Genomic DNA, 17,895 nt, shown 5'->3' on the forward strand with positions numbered 1-17,895 from the left:
TTGAAACATTATGGTCTGGACTCTGGGCTGACTTTGTGACTCAGGAAGACACCTGAGTGTCTATCCCACCTATAAGCATAATTTAAATAGTAATAGATGGAGTAAGTCTAGGGGCCATTTCTCTTACATTGATGATTTCAAGGCAGATAATATAGATAATTTTATTCTTAAAAATTTTTTTTAATGTTTATTTTTGAGAGAGAGAAAGAGAACAAGTGGGGGCGGGGCAGAAAGACAGGGGGACAGAGGATCCACACTGGGCTCCGTGCTGACAGCAGGGAACCCAGTGCGGGGCCTGAACTCACCGCAGGATCATATCCTGAGCTGAAGTCAGAAGCTTAATCAACTGAGCCACCTGGGTGCCCCAGGTGACTTCATTCTTTGCATAATAATTTTGAGATGGACGTTGTAGGTAGCAATGAATGATAGTATTTTCTACCTGTTTAGCACCTTTGAGTTTAAAGCAGAAAATGAGACTATTGAAGGCTCAGGTCTGCGTAACATAAGATTTTACGTGTAACAGACATTTTATGCATCCATTTATTCCACAGAAAACTTTTAGCACATTACGTGCTTAGGCATTATCGCAGACTCTGAAAAATATGGTAAAGGAAGTTTCTGTGCTCATGGAACTTTAATTCTAGTGGTATGACAAACTAATACACAGTTTAAATATCAAGTGCTGTACTGTGAATTAATTAACAGTGGTTGAGACTGACTGGGTGGCTGTTCAGGCTGAGCAATCAGGGAAGTTTTCTCCAAGAGGAGGATTTTGCAGCTGAGATCTGAATGATTAAGAGTGAGCTATACAAAAACCACAAGGAAAAGCATACCATGTAAAGGGAGTAGCCAGTGCAAAATCCCTAAGGCAGGATACATTAAGCCTGTGAGAGCAGAGTAGGCCACTGTGGCTGGAGTTTAGTGAGAGAGGGGAAGGCATCCTAGGTGAGGTCAAGGCAGCAGACAACCTAATCACGGCTTGTCAAGCTGGCATAAGGAATGGTATGGAATGCTATTTTCGGACTCCAGATGGGGAGCAATAGGATTGCTTTGGCTGCTGTGTGGAAAATGTAGAAGTGCAGAAGTGGGAGTCAGGGGCCAGTGCTCATTCAGGCAGGAATGATGGTGACGTGGACAGTGTTTGTTTAATGAGTGAATAAAGGAGGAAAGGATCAGAGCAAAGGCCTCTTTAGTCCTAGAACTGTTTAGTATTCTCTTGTTCAAAGCACTTCTAATTTTCTCATTGCAGGAACGTCCTTAATAATAGGTACCTATTTATCTTTTGCTAATAAATAACCTTTAGCTAATAAATGAAGATAAGGTATCAGTTAACAACATTGATCCATTTTTTTGGCTAATTTGAGCAGATACAATTGATCCTTAAACACAGGTTGGACTGTACAGGTCCACTTATATGCGGACTTTTCTTTGATAAATACAGTGCAATACTATACATGTATTTTCTTTTCCTTATGATTTTCTTAATAACATTTTCTTTAGCTTACTTTGTTGTAAGAATACAGTATGTAATACATACAACATAGAAAACATGTATTAATCAACTGTTTATGTTATCCATAGGACCTCTGGTCACAGGCCATAAGTAGTAAAGTTTTGGGGAAGTCAAAATTATATATGTGTGTGTGTGTGTGTGTGTGTGTGTGTGTGTGTGTGTGTATATACACACATATATATATATATATATATGTTATATATGTATATATATGTGTGTATTTTCGACTGTGTGGCAGTTAGGTGCCCCTCACTCCCACATTATTCAAGGGTCATCTGTATTTAGATATTGATTGGATAAAGATTGCTAGGGAGCAAAAAGCGAACAGAAGAACTTTACATGTTAGCAAATAGACTTACTGATGAGAATAGTCTCTTCAGTATGATATTAGGTTTATGTTGTAAGTTAGTGCCTTCAGATCTATCCAAATATGATAGAACCTTTTGAGAGGGCTGGGCTTGGATTTCATGCTAATAATGAAGGTAGATTTGGAGTCATAGTAGCCTATGCTGTGGCTTTGGCAAGATTTATTTTGGATGCCCAGGTTTTTTTGTTGGCAATTGAGGTCTATTTCACTGAGTTTTATAGGCCCTGAAGAGTTCCCTGACATTGTAGACTGTAAGTCGGTAAGAGAATTAATCCCTACAGCAAATGATTTGTGTGACTATCTCCACCATTCTCCCAAGGATGTGTATACAGTTAGTGCCAACCCAGATGTAAAGGAGATAATGAATTCCACACAGTACGTGGCCTAGTTTGAGTAGAGCTGCTCTTCAGTATTTGGTTGAAACTCATTTCTGTCTTTTGTTGTAAGTTCTTTAATGACCTCATATTAACTAAAACTGCAAGAAGTTATTTTTCAAGTAGAACTCCTCAAAACTTGTTTTCAGTGATGAATTTCAGTCCTCCATCTCTTCAATTAACTACAAGTATAAGTCCTTTTTAATGAGCTCAAAATGTAGTCTGTCTCCTCTTTTTAATATCTCATTGATCTCCTTAAAAAAGAATCTTGCTCTTAGCAAATTATACTAAGTGGATTTTCAGTACAAAATCGTAGATCCCATTTTTTCTTTATTTTTTGTAAAAGCCTATGAAGTTTGCAGAACTTTGTGAATGTATTTTTTAAAAACCCACTGAATTGTACACTTAAAAATGGTGAATTTTATGGTGTGTGAATTATATACCAGTTAAACGAAATCAAAGATTGTAAAGCAGTTTGCATTATTGGCTTTTGATTTTGTGGAAAGGCACGAAGTATAGGCTACTGTACATATTCTGGAACAAAATGAAATTATTTTTTTGATGATATTCTTGGTTTGCTCTAAATGTACCTCTCAGGCTCCCCTCTTTGTGAACCAGGGAATGGCTTTTCTCCTGAAAAAGCTTAATAGGTTTAAGTTCCTAATTTTCCGTAGCATGCTCAAAAACACATTAATGCTAATAATAGAAAGAGCAGGTATTTATTCAGAATTGACATACCAATGTGGCCATAAAACCTACAGCTATTTTGTTGTCTTCTCCCAGAACGTAAGCTCTGAGGCAGGGATTTTTGTGTTTTGATGATAACTGTATACCCAGCATACAGTCAGTGCCTGGCACGTAGTAGGCACTCAGTATTTGTTCAATGACTGGATGAAAGCAGCATTATACATGCATTATCTTGTGTGATCTTTGTAAGAATCTTATGAATGGTTATTGTTATCATCCTCATTTACAGATGAGGAAAGTGATCCCAGAAAAACAAAGTTCTCAAATTGGGGCATGAGTATTTCTTGGGGCATGTACTATATGGAAAGCCATGGAATTAAAATGATGAATGAAACTTGGAAGTATCAGTTTTATTTGAGCATTTTGGGTAGGTAGAGCAACATTTTTTTACATTAAAACATGGCTAATTTTTAAAAGTGCAAAATTTGCAAGGATTTTAAAGGTGAAATGAGTCCTTTTGGTTCTTGTCATAGAATATGTACAATTTTGAACTGTCATTCAGTTTTATTTCAAAGCTAGGCTGGAAAAAGTGGTATTTAGAATATATAAGTTCGTGCTGTTCAAAACTATGCTGTGTAAAGGCTTCCATAGTACACACAACACGCATGGTTTTAAAGGAGTGTTTCTATATTCTTAACTTCTAGAAGTATACTCTTTCGTGTAGTTGACCTGAGCGTGCCCCGGGATGGAGGTACAAACTCTTTTTTTCCCCAGTTGCCCTTTTGTAGTCCACCTTCTCCCATTTTACAGAAGAGCATACTTTTTACTAGCCTGTCATATTACCATGGTGCAAAATGTTTGATCTCCAGTAAAGGAATAATTTGAAATACTGGTGTCGATGCCGAGAAAATGAATTACTTGGTAACAGTCAAGACTTTCTGTCAGTAAAGTTCTTTGTCTAAAATTTACAGAGCACTTTATGTAGACTTCGATTATTAAAAATTTTTGATGGTTCACTATGCGATATTTTGACATATAACTCAAAAGAAGTTCAAAGAATTGACTGAGAAGAAAACTCATTCTGTTTACTCATTTATGCAAATAGGGTTTCTTGCTGTTACATCTACAAAAAATGAAGGATAGGAATGGAATTGGTACTAAATCTTGGGCCTATTCTAGCATCTGTCCCAGCCCATGAAGTTATTAAAAAAAAAAAAATTTTTTTTTTTAACGTTTATTTATTTTTGAGAGGCGGAGAGACAGAGCATGAGCTGGGGAGGGACAGAGAGAGAGGGAGACACAGAATCGGAAGCAGGCTCCAGGCTCTGAGCTGTCAGCGTAGAGCCCAACGCAGGGTTCGAACCCATGAACTGCAAGATCATGACCTGAGCCGAAGTTGGACACTCAACCGACTGAACCACCCAGGTGCCCTGAGGTTTTTTTTTAAATAAAAAATTCTCTTCTTTAATGCATCTAACTTTTATCTTACTCATTAACATGTAATTTACTATTTAGGGGCAGTTATATACTAGTGATGTAGTAAAGCAAAAGACATTTTTTAATCACTAAGTACTTTATGGTCACAAAAAGTAAAAAAAAATAATCTCATGACATATATATAATCAACTAAAGGTTTTCAAGTTTAAAAGAGGAAATAACTTTGGGAATGGAATTATTAGCTCAGAGAAAAAGGAGTGAAACAAAATGTGTACTTACTGAAAAGTTTGTTCATGTATAAGTGGTTGATGGTGAATATATTTAGATTGTTAGATACATTGTAAAGTGATAGGTTTATTAAAGTGTCAGTACTTAAAATGGTAGTAAGTGCATTCTTTGCAATCACTTACATTACAGTTTGAAATAGTCTTGATGTCAGCTTTGAAATGTAGGTGAGATACATATTTTCAAAAATTTTTTAGCTGGTAGGAATGCAAAAATGTTTGAAAATCACCCGTTTATAAAACACATGCTCTTCCTCCACCTCTTTAATTATCCTCTTTTCTAGCCTCAGTCAAGTTAGACCAACCAAAAGGCGACATGGTAATTAGATCACACGGGTGCTTAGTCCCTTTAAGAATCACCTTCACCAAGTTTCCTTTACATTTTATATTCTTGGCTTTTATGGAAGGCCACTGAAAAAGAAAAAGCATTTGAAATTTGCTTAGTTTTATTGTGATGTTAGTGTCTCTAATTTTTTTTTCTAGATTTAATACTAGGACAGCTTTGTTTCCCTTATTAATTGGTATACTTCCTTCTCTCTGACCTGATATCTATATAATTTAATGTTTCTCTTTTCACCCGGGATCCTAAAAATTTCAGATCCACTTTTGATGCTCAGCTCTAGTATTGATCACTATTAATCTTTTCAAAAGGAAATTTGTTTTCTCCCTGTCGCTGATTTTTTAAAAATTAATTTTTATTGTGTGTTCTTTCTGAATGTACAAAGATCCTTTTCAGAGATACTTATTGGAAAGGGATGAAGTAAACATTTTTTTAAAAATTAAAAAGATTTGTTTTTGTATTCCTTCCAGCACCTCAGAGGAAAGAATAGTCTCAAAAATTACTTGAGTTGTTTGAGTATTTCCACCCTAATATACACATTATTATAAAATACATTAAATTTTGGTTTGAGGGTTAGCCTGTATACTGAGATTAATCAAGGTTGGAAACTTTTTCTAATAATTAGAATGTGTGTTTGCAAGTTTAATTTTGTGATATAAGAAACTTCTGCTTTACTTTTTCGTATGCTGAAAGGGAAGATTACAATTATAAGAGTAGCCTTAATCTTGTCCCATTAAAAAAAAGTGTTTGCTTGGGGCACCTGGGTGGCTCAGTCTGTTAAGTGTCTGACTCTTGATGTCCACTCATGTCTTGATCCCAGGTTCGTGTGATTGAGCCGCGTGTCGTGCTCGCGTTGAGCATGGAGCCTGCTTGGATTCTCTGTTTGTCTGTCTCTCTCTCTCAAAACAAAAACCAAAACCAGTGTTTGCTTTATAATTCTTAAGTTTATGGCAGATTGGTAGTTATTTAGAAGGATTCAGACACACAGCTGGGCATAAACAGTGACTCTTTGGCACTCTTCAGGTGAGAGTGGTAGTAAAATTTACTGTTTTTGTGACAGTTTCTGGGAAAACCAGTTAGTCCAGTTTTTCAGATTACATGCTACTGTTTTGGAATACAAAATTCATTAGTGAAAAATTCTGTCTTCTGAGCTTTCAAGCCGGGTAAAAGGAGAAAACATAATAAAAACCAAAGTAAGATCAAGAGAGAAGTAATACAGCATACTCTTGAAAAATCTCTTACTCCCAGTGAGGAATGCACTACCTCATCAGTCAATGGGAATTGCGTATTTTGAATATTTGTAGCCAGCTTTTTCTTCTAATTTTTACTTATTACACCAAAAACATGTTAATGAAAAAAACAACAACAACCTTCCCATTGTAGAACCAATAGTTTTATATGTTTCATGCTTCCTTCCAGTCTTTGTGGATTCAGGATTCATTTAGAAATAGTCCCTGCCGTCTCTAGTCATCCTTTGTAACAAGGGGAATCTTAAGAGGCTCCACTGTTTGTGCATACAAACAGTTGCAACGTATTTCTGTGTCCATTGATGCCATCTTGTTCTAATACCAGCTGAACACATCGTTCTTTACTAAAGAATGAAAACATGAAAAACCAAACAGGGTATTGTTTAGTGATCTATACTAGTTATAACTAGTGACAGGAAAAGTTCTCCGTGAGCTTCTTTAGGATAAAATATTGACTATTTCATAGTTTGGGTGGCTTCACTTATGGCCTCAGAATGCTCTAGATGTCATAAATCAGAGGTGTCCAAACCTTCTGTGCATCACAGAATTACTAGGAGAGCTTTTAAAAATATACCTTCCTAGGCCTCACACTTTTAAAGATGGCATCCTAAGTGGTAATTTTGCAGCCTGTCAGTCAAATTTGCTCACTTTTAAATCAAAGTTTTTGAAAATATATCTACAAAGATAAGAAAGCTAAATACCTAAGGAATAGTCTTATTTAAGATGAGTATGTCTCGGGGCACCTGGCTGGCTCAGTTGGAAGAGCAGGTGATTCTTCGTCTTGGGGTTGTGGGTTAGAGCCCCAAGTTGGGTGTAGAGATTGCTTAAAAAAAAAAAAAAAACTAAATAAAAAAGAAGACTGTATCTCCTAAAGGTAAGCACATACATTGGGGGAAAATTGAATAAGATAAAGGAATGACAAGTACATACAGAGAAGAAGGGGTGGAGGGAACGAAGGTGGAGAGGGTGGTGATGGAGACATATTTAGTAGTGGGTCCAAATCCTACTGTAATTGTGATAATTGTCACTTTATTTTGATGCTTACCTTTCTAGGCCTTGATAACATTCCTTAAGCAGAGTTCACAAACCTCAACACTTATAGGCCTCAGACAGGTAATGCAAATATGAGTTGTTGAAGAATTTTGCTAAAGGAGAACCTTGACACCTCTTGTGAGCAGCTATACTAATTAATTATGGCCTCTTGTGGCCAAATCAAGTCTAGTATTTCTAGATCTTTGAGTTTTAAAGAGAAGTAGAATCTGGGTTTTATGTGATATCTCCATATTTGCAGATGTTGGCTCATTAATTAGACACTAAAAACTGAACGAAATACATTTATGGGTTAAACTTCATCCTCCTGCAACCAATTTGCAAATCTTTGTTTTAGAGTAGTCATTCTGCAAGTGCTTCCTGGAGCAGTAAGCATCACCTGAGACCTTAATAGAAATGCAAATTCCCAGGGCCTGCCTCAGATCTCTACTGAATCAGACTCTCTAGGAGTGAGGCCCAGGAATCTGTGTTTTAATGAACCCTCTGTGTGGTTCTCATGTGTGGTGAAGTTTGAGAACCAGTGTTTTGGAGTCTGGAAGTTGATAACACAATTTTTATCTGGGGATAGTTGTAAAGACAGAAGTTCATTGAATATCCTGCAGATTTATCAAGGATATTTCTATATAAAAAATATCAGGTATGTTGTCTTCAGATACAGATGGCCTTTTATATATGTTTTTTGCCAGAATCAGAACCCACAATGATTAAATCACATTTTGTTCTTTTTGTCCCCCCCCACCTTCCTTGCCCCTGTATACCCCATGGTTAGAGCCTTGCAAATGAACTTAAAAGGAGCTCTGTGCCACGTTTTGACTTCACTAGAACACATCTTAGATTTTATTTACTGATTGATTAAAAGTAGGGGGATGGGTTAAATAGGTGATGGGGATCAAGGAGTGCCCTTGTGAATTGAGCACCAGCTATTGTATGGAAGTGAATTGCTGTATTTTACACCTGAAACTAATATTACACTGTTAATTAACTAGAATTTGAATAAAAACGTAAAGTAATGGATAATGAATTAATAAAGAATTCAAATTATATTTATATGTAATATTTATTAACAAAAACATGCTTATATTCACAGGGTAAACCAGACTTGAATACAACATTGCCAATTAGACAAACCGCATCAATTTTCAAACAACCAGTTACCAAAGTCACAAATCATCCTAGTAATAAAGTGAAGTCAGACCCACAACGAATGAACGAACAGCCACGTCAGGTAAGGATCTACTTGGTTCTCCAATCTTATTTGTCAGACAATTCTGGTATTTTTACCAGACATAGTTCAAGTAAACCGGTTAAAATGGAAAATATTTGGAAAGAAAATTGTTTTATGTTCCTAGGCTGTTACATGAATGCTGGAGAATAAGTCTAATAATATTTAGGTTAAATGTTTTAAGAAAAAAGTTAATTAAAAATGAATCTAAATTAATATTATGGACTACATTTTTGTGTTTTTGTGTGGTAATGTACATCAGATTTGCTTTTGCTAATCTTAGTTTAGATTATCTTTCCAGGGATAATATTTCCTAGGAGGCTGAAGCATGCAGTTTGTGTTGCTTAGTTTAAAAATATTTTCAATTTTATAGAAACTACTTTTCTGATTTCTTATTATATGACAGCCATCCCTCCCCTTTTGAAAAACAATTAAATAAACTTTGTCAATATGGTATATTGTCCTGTGACTTCCATTTTTGCAGAAATTCAGTTTAATAAATTTCTCTTTCTTTATGGCTTCAAACTGTATGGCACCAGAATCTGTTCTTAGGAAAAAAGTATTATCTGAAAGGCCTCCCTGCTGTTTAATAATGCCATATAGCCAGGGGAGGGAGACTTGATAAAATGCTTACCTTTCCAAGTAACCTTGCTTATTCATTCCCTAATTGTGGTCAAAAAGTTTAGGTACTTCGGGAATTTTTAGTAGCAATTGGGGTGAGGGAGTGGAGGGAGAAACATCTGTGCATATTTTTTCTCTCCTTTCTCTGCCTCCTCCCACTTACAGATTAGAAATGCTGATTTACCTACGACGATTATCTTTTGCTCTCATATTCCCCGTTTAGAGGCCTCACTCCACCTTTTCATTTGAATTTTGTTTTTCACTAGTCCCTCAAGTGTCTCATCTCCAGACTTCATAAAGGATTGGGCCAAAACTTTCAGACAGTTGCTCTAGAAGAAACTACCTAAAGAAATTCAGTTCCCACATCCTCTGTAGTGTTTTTTCCTCTTCAGGTGAGCCAGGAAAACAGAAGATATTTGGAGCCACATTGGATCAGCATCTTGCTATAGATGTCTCAAGATTTGAAGTTCTAAACTTGCTTTACTGTTGGTCCCCAAGAGATTCAACAGGGGCCATGTAAGTGTATCACATCCAATATAAAAGATGCGTACCTGCATGTGCCTTTAGGCTCTTGTCACCACTTAGGTTTTCTTTGGGCCATTCAGCATTCTGTGCCAGGCTTTTCCCTTCTGTTTTACTACTGCACCCAGTGAGAGTCACCACACCGCTGGTAGTGTTAGTATACTCATTACAACAGGGAAGGAATTCTGCCATTCTGAACTTTGCCCACCTTGATAAAGCCATTCCCCAATTATGTTCTTTCTTAGATACTGTCTAAAGTCTTGAACATCTTGTCCTTTGGCATTTTGGTGATTTTTAAATCATTTCCTTGTAAAGATTTTTATCAATTGAAATTTTTCAAAGTTTGTATGTGGGTAAGACAGTTTGCTTCAAAAAGCTCGAAAGATAAAGGAAGTGGAATAACTATTAATAATAGTTTCATATTGGAAATTTGAGTTACCTTATTGAGAATAGGTAGTAGATGGATTTTATCCTCATCTTTTCTTTGCCAAGTCATTCTCAATATAGTCTCTAAACCCAAATATTTTAAAGACCAATTGAGTAGCAAATTACGATTATTTAAACAGTAATTCTTTTCTGTACCTAACTTCAGTCACAGATTTTAACAACTGTAGTAATTGTATTTACTGGGTGTTTACCTGGCTGTAGGGGACACTGGTAACGGAGATTTTTAAAGCTGAAATAATCAGGTTAGTTGCTCCTTATTCACTGATACATTGAGTAGTTTTACATTTTCCTCTTTTATTAAAGTTTCTGAGATTGTTCTCAAATGAAAAGAATATACCAAAAAAGCTAAATCCCACCTCCTTCCCCTGCCCCCACCCCCAAATCTTATATCATTTTCAACGTTTATTTATTTTTGGGACAGAGAGAGACAGAGCATGAATGGGGGAGGGGCAGAGAGAGAGGGAGACACAGAATCGGAAACAGGCTCCAGGCTCTGAGCCATCAGCCCAGAGCCCGACGCGGGGCTCGAACTCACGGACCGCGAGATCGTGACCTGGCTGAAGTCGGACGCTTAACCGACTGCGCCACCCAGGCGCCCCTCTTATATCATTTTCAACTCAGATCTTTTGAGGATTTTATCTTCCTTTTTGCTTGCATAGACGAGAAGTGTTAAAATTATTTAGGAGGTTACTTCCTCAAAAGTTTGAACTGTTTCTTACTTTATCCTCACATCACCTGGTGGTTTTTGCTGGGTGTTTTTGATTATACCAAGACATTAGTTGTCTTTCCCCCAGCTTTATCTTCAACATAAGAATTGAGGGAATATTTGACTACTGTCTCACTAATGGGATTTCAAAATAAAGGACAGGGCATTGGGCAACTATAGGAAAATAGAGACAACTTCTATATTATTGTTTGAGAAATCATAATCTGTCATTCTGACTGTTTCATTTTAGATTCAGGCTTTTTAGTAAAGGAAAGCTGTTGATTTAAGTTATATTTTGGTGTATATATGTCAGATATGTGCTAATCAACTATTGTTGAGGAGGTAGTTGACAAAAAAAATAAAACATGTAGGCAAAAATAATTCTTCCACTGTGCTTTCACACAGCCTGGTTGAACTAGATCGGCAGTATGAATTGCCACATATTCCATTTGGAGAACTTCTTTTGATCATCCAGTAAATAAACTAGACAGAGTGGTTTCTGTTTTTGAGATAGATATAAATGTTTTTGTTTCTTAACCGTGTCGCAGTCTTTTAATAAAGTATTCAATCTAGTGGTATTGTAATACTTAGAGACCTAGGACTGGGATTGGATTTTTGGATCTTAACTAGGTTCTTCGTTGGATAATTTGAAGTGATTAGTTTACATGTGATGCAATCACAGAAATGAATAATTCTGTCTTACGTGGCAAACATCCTATGCCTGCATCTTTGTGTGGCTGTCTGATTTGATTTCTGTAAAATATATGAATTATAAATTTCTAGTGTATTGATTCCTTGAAAATACCTTAGCTTTAAAATTGCAAATTAGGGTATGTAAACAAAAGTGCATTAAATGGAATTCAGCAATAATATCTGCCTATAATTAAAACCTAGTTATGATAGGGTAAGTAGACATTTATATATATATATATATATATATATATATATACTATCAGCATATTTGATAAGTGCTTTTCTTTCCCTTAGATTAAACAGAAATCTGGAGTGGGGTGGGGAAACTCGACCAAGTATAAGACTATTATCCCAAATAGTAAGATCATTGAAATGTTCTTATTTGGTCATATATATAAAACACCTCCAAAAATCTTTTTAATATGACATAATTATGATTTTGCTGTTAAGGCTGTCTTTCCTAGCTTTCTCCCCTCAGTATATGAAGAACTCACATTTCTGTTTCCTTCTCATTTCTTTGATCCTGTCATCTTTGATATTTTCTGGTCTCTCACCTTTTCTTTTATCCTCAACTCAAAGAAACTTCATTTTTGAGCCATTACTTCTTCCTTTTAATTATTATATTATAGGATGCTCATAGGCTAGAGGTGTTTTTGATAGTCTTTGAATATTAATTACATTTCTTCACTTTTTTTTTTTTTTTCAACGTTTATTTATTTTTGGGACAGAGAGAGACAGAGCATGAACGGGGGAGGGGCAGAGAGAGAGGGAGACACAGAATCGGAAACAGGCTCCAGGCTCCGAGCCATCAGCCCAGAGCCTGACGCGGGGCTCGAACTCACGGACCGCGAGATCGTGACCTGGCTGAAGTCGGACACTTAACCGACTGTGCCACCCAGGCGCCCCTCTTCACTTTTTTTTTAACCAAAAAATAAATATTTAAGAATTAGCAAAAAAGTGGATTTAAATGTTCTATTTGATCCTAGATTTTTTCCTTTTATTTGCTAATTCTTCTTTCAAAAGATATGAAATTTTCTTTTACTCCCTTCTAGAAGTCAGCCTTTTTTTTTTTTTTAGAATGCTTTTTTCCCAGCTTTATTGAGATATAATTGACACACAACATTGTCTAAGCTTAAGGTCTACGTGATGATTTGATACACATATACATTGCAAAATGATAACCACAATAAGGTTAGTTAACACATCCATCACTTCACATAATTGCCATTTTTGTTGTGGTGGTGGTGGTGGTGGTGGTGGTGGTGGTGGTGAGAACATTTAAGATCTTTCTTAGCAACTTTCAAGAATACAATACAGTATTGTTAACTATAGTCACCATGCTGTGTATTAGGTCCCCAGAACTTACTCCTCTTATAACTGGAAGTTCATACCCTTTGACCAACACCTGCCCATCCACCCCCACCTGGCCACCACCAATCTACTCTTTGTTTCTAATAGTTCAGCTTTTTTAGATTCTACATATAAGTAAGATCATATATGTCTTTCTCTGCCTGGCTTACTTCACTTAGTATAATGCCCTTGAGATTCATCCATGTTGTCAGAAATGGCAGGATTTCCTTCTTTTTTATGGCTGATAATATTTCTTTATCCATTCACCCATTGATAGACACTTAGATTGTTTCCATGTCTTGGCTATTGTGAATAATATTGCAGTGAACATGGGAATACAGATATCTCTTCAAGACAGTAATTTCATTTCCTTTGGATATATACTAAGAAGTGGGATTGCTGGATCAAATGAGAGTTGTATTTTTAATTTTTTGAGAAACCTCCATACTGTTTTCCATAGTAGCTATGCCAGTTTACATTCCCAGCAGTATACAAGTGTTCTCTTTCCTCCACATCCTTGCTAGCATTTAATATCTCTTGGCTCTTTGATAGTAACCAAGAATGGATATTTTAAAATATGTTAGAAGAAACTTTTAAGATGAAGTTAAATTTTAAAAACATATACACTTTAAAGACATTGTGTATGAAAAGTTTGTAAAATATTTCAGTGTTTAGTTACCATAACCTGGGAAATTACTCTTCATTCTAGACATTCTAAGAGCATTTACTTTTTCGTAACCTTGAAAGGTTATTTCTAGTATAGACTTGTTTTAGTTTTTTTATGATTGAGAAATAGAGAAGCTAAAGCACAGAGTTCCGTGGAGGATGTTATATTCCTTTTCTCTAGACAAAAAAATTAGCTTCCTGGGCAGAGGAAGTGGATGACGTGTTGTCCTGAAATACTTAAAAGCATTATTCTGGGTGGTGTAGGAGGAGAGGTGCTGTAGACAAAGGATCAAATAAATAGTACAGACATATGCTATAGGTGTTCCAGAAGGTGATTTTACTGTGGCTAGGGTGGTTGGGGAAATCTTTAGAAGAGATACAGGACATATGCCGGACGTTGCAGATTGAGTGGGATTTAGAAAAGCAGATGGGAGGGCGAGGACATTCCAACTAGGGAGAGTAGTGTTAGCAAAGCTATTGTAGTGGGAATGGGCAGGGAATGAAAAGACAAGTTGTTTGCAGATCAGGGTTTTCATGGGAAGTAGTGGGAGCTGAAAATGTTGTAGTGCGTTTCCTTAAGTGCCAATCTTTACAAATTTTAAAAATGTTATAATTTCCTATATTTATAAGAGAAAGATATTTGGGATAGACAAAAAAATTCTCATCATTCCTTTTTTGTAATTCAGTTACAGTATTTTAGTATTTTATATGTATATATATTTTTTAATTTTTTTTAATGTTTATTTTTGAAAGAAACAGAGTGTGAGCGAGGGAGGGACAGAGAGAGGGAGACACAGAATTCGAAGCTGGCTCCAGGTTCTGAGCTATCTGCACACAGCCCGACACAGGGCTCAAACCCATGAACCACAGGATCATGACCTGAGCTGAAGTTGACACTCAACCGACTGAGCCACCCAGGCGCCCCAGCATTTTTTATATTTTTTCAATCTTTTAATGCATCTTTTGATGATGTGTATGGGTATATATATACATACATATATATATATATATATATATATATGTATATATATATGCATGTATATATATACACGCGCATATATATGTACATATGTACACACACACATGCTTAATATTTATACATACCATTATATACAATTTTAGCCATGTTTTATATAGTTTATGTGCTATAACTTTATAATTAATTTATATTATTCCAACAACTGTGTATTATGCTAGCATATGATTTACTTAATCATTTTCATATTGTTATTTTTATTTTTCACTATTGTAGGTAGTACTCCAGTGAGTATCTTTATATAGATAAGATCCTTCCTATATCTTACATTGTTTCATCAGACTAGATTCCCAGAAATACAATTAGTATGAATGTCTGTGAGTTTTGACTCACATTGGCAAGTTGATTGCCAAAAGGTTGCACCAATTTAAAAGTCTGCGGACGGGGCGCCTGGGTGGCTCAGTCAGTTAAGCGTCCGACTTCAGCTCAGGTCACGATCTCATGTTCCGTGAGTTCGAGACCCACGTCGGGCTCTGGGCTGATGGCTCAGAGCCTGGAGCCTGCTTCTGGTTCTGTGTCTCTCTCTCTCTCTGCCCCTCCCCCGTTCATGCTCTGTCTCTCTCTGTGTCAAAAATAAATAAATGTTAAAAATAAATAAATAAATAAATAAAAGTCTGTGGACAAGTTATGTGCATTCCAGTTTTAGCTTTTCTTCATTGTCACTGTGTATTATCAGTGCTTTCTCTTGTTGGTAGCTCAGTGTATAAAAATGGTATTTCATTTTAAATTTTCACTTATTTGAATACTTCTGAAGTTGAACAAACTAGAGCATTTGTGTTTAACTTTGCAAATGAGAAATGTTTAGAGGATTTTGAACAAGTAGCTTTTTTTTTTTTTTTTTACCCCTCTGAACTGAATGTGAGCATATCTCCTTGTGGCCTAAAGCTAATGCCAGCGTCTGTACACCCCAGACACATTCCCCCTACCTTCTCAGACATCTCACTCGATGGATTATGTCATACGTATGTTTCACTGGCAACTTCTCTCGCAAAACTGGCTTCTTCCCAAAAGCTTTTTTTTTTTTTTTTTTAAATTTTTTTTTTTTTCAACATTTATTTATTTTTGGGACAGAGAGAGACAGAGCATGAACGGGGGAGGGGCAGAGAGAGAGGGAGACACAGAATCGGAAACAGGCTCCAGTCTCTGAGCCATCAGCCCAGAGCCTGACGCGGGGCTCGAACTCACGGACCGCGAGATCGTGACCTGGCTGAAGTCGGACGCTTAACCGACTGCACCACCCAGGCGCCCCTTCATTTTTTTTTTTTTTTTAATTTTTTTTTCAACATTTATTTATTTTTGGGACAGAGAGAGACAGAGCATGAACGGGGGAGGGGCAGAGAGAGAGGGAGACACAGAATCGGAATTCCCAAAAGCTTTTAAATATACACCGATCTTCCCCATTTTAAAAAGGTATTCATTTTACTCTGTGTCCCTTTTGCAATTTGTTTTCTTTTTTCCTTTTACAGTACAACTTCTTGGAATTGTGTGTATTTAATATCTACCTTACCTCTTAGTTTTGGTATCTCTGAAACACGACTTTTGTTCCCACTGCCCCGTGGATGTCTCTTATCAAGACTGCTGATGATCGCCATTAAATTGGATGGACAAATTTCCACCCTTAGATTGCAGTACTTAACCTGCTCTAGCTAGGCACTGTGACTACCCTGCCTTCTGAAATACTCTTTTATTCTGTAATGCTCTACTCTCTTGGTTTTCCTCCCTTTTTTTTTTTTTTCTTATTCCCCTTCTTAGGTTCCTTTTTCTCTACCCATCTTCCCAGGGAAAACTGTGCATTCTTCTTTGTATGTAAAGCCTGTGCAGATGATTTCATTCATTCTCATGGCTTCTGTTGTCATCTGTATGTTAATGATTTCCAAGTCTCTACGTCTTCATTCTGAGCTCCAGTTGTTTGTATCTCTCCATCTACTAACATTATTTGCTTGCAAGTCTTACCAGCACTTGTGATTCATCTTGTGTAATCTCCTTCATCATCCTATTTAACCGGCCCTTTCTTTTCTTTTTTTTTTTTTTTAATTTTTATTTATTTTTGAGACAGAGAAAGAGCTTGAATGGGGGAGGGTCAGAGAGAGGGAGACACAGAATCTGAAGGAGACTTCAGGCTCCGAGCTGTCAGCACAGAGCCCGACGCGGGGCTTGAACTCACGGACTGTAAGATCATGACCTGAGCCGAAGTCGGATGCTTAACCGACCGAGCCACCCAGGCACCTCCGGCCCTTTCTTCTATGTGCTTTGTTTATCTTAGTGAAAGTACCACTGTCCACTCAGCTGCCCAAGCCAGAACCTGAGTATCATCCTAGACTCTTCCCATCGTTTACCCTAAACCTCTGATTAGCCGACAAGTCCAATTGACTCTGTCTCCTGAATATTCACTTGCTCCATCCCTGTACCAGGTAAATGTCATTTCGTCTCATCTCTTTGCTTCTTATTCTCTTCAATTTATTCTTCATATTGTATCCAGAAACTCCACCTGACACGAAGATCTGACAGTGTTACTCTTCCCAAAAGCTTTCAATGATTCCTATAAGGTTTTAGGGAAAAAACCCCTAAGTATGATGTACAAAGTCAAAACACCTAACATGACTTACAAAGTCCTTCATGATTTGGCTTTTGCTTATCTTTTTGGCTTCACTTTCTTTTCTTGTTCTACATGTGAATCACATGAAAGTTTTTGCAGATTTTTGAACATGCTATTGATTCACTCCACTTCATGGCCGCCTCCTGCCCCTGCATCCCCTGGTCATATTTCATCCTGCTTTCTTTCCTACATTTAATTATCTATATTCTACTCCTCCCTCAAGTGTGAACTTAGATATCACTTTACCTGTTCCGAAAACCTCTAACTGATCAAGTCTGGGTTTAGAGATCCTCCTTAGCATCTCTCCCTTCTCCTTTTCTGATCTAACTGTATTAGTTACTCATCACTTTATCCACAATATCTCCATTATGTCAGTGTTTAATATGCATTTGTTGACTCAATGAATTAATTAGTGAATTTTTTTAAATTAAAAAATCTTTAATTGAGCCTTCAACCTGTGCCAGGCCCTTACCCAAGTAGTAGGGATACTTCAGTGAACAAAATAACAGCCCCTGATCTCATGGATCTTACCTTCTACTGTAATAGGAAGAGAGACAAACAAATATGTACATAATGTACCATGGTATGATAAGTGCAGTGAAAAAAAACACATAATATATGGTCTTCAAAAGCAGAGAAGTATGGAGGAGAACATTCTAGACAGAGGTCTTAATTTGGCTCTTGTATGTAATATAAAGAATGACTTAAGGCTAGGAAAACACCAAGAAGCTATACGA

The 17,895-nt window shown here is 36.6% G+C and overlaps 1 protein-coding gene across 1 annotated transcript in view; it reads left to right on the forward strand.

Annotated features, from left to right (window-relative positions):
* The window catches only part of MBD2 (methyl-CpG binding domain protein 2), a 67,114-nt gene that overhangs the window by 25,001 nt on the left and 24,218 nt on the right, over window positions 1–17,895 (forward strand). Inside the window, exon 3 of the mRNA XM_047086393.1 lies at window positions 8,387–8,524. Coding sequence (XP_046942349.1) covers window positions 8,387–8,524 — 138 coding nt within the window. The remainder of the gene's footprint in view (window positions 1–8,386; window positions 8,525–17,895) is intronic.

This window comes from Lynx rufus, unplaced genomic scaffold (genome assembly GCF_022079265.1).
Source record: "Lynx rufus isolate CCGP_SWC_20201006 ecotype Redwood Valley unplaced genomic scaffold, mLynRuf1.p SCAF_20, whole genome shotgun sequence".
In the NCBI taxonomy this organism is placed as follows: Eukaryota; Metazoa; Chordata; class Mammalia; order Carnivora; family Felidae; genus Lynx; species Lynx rufus.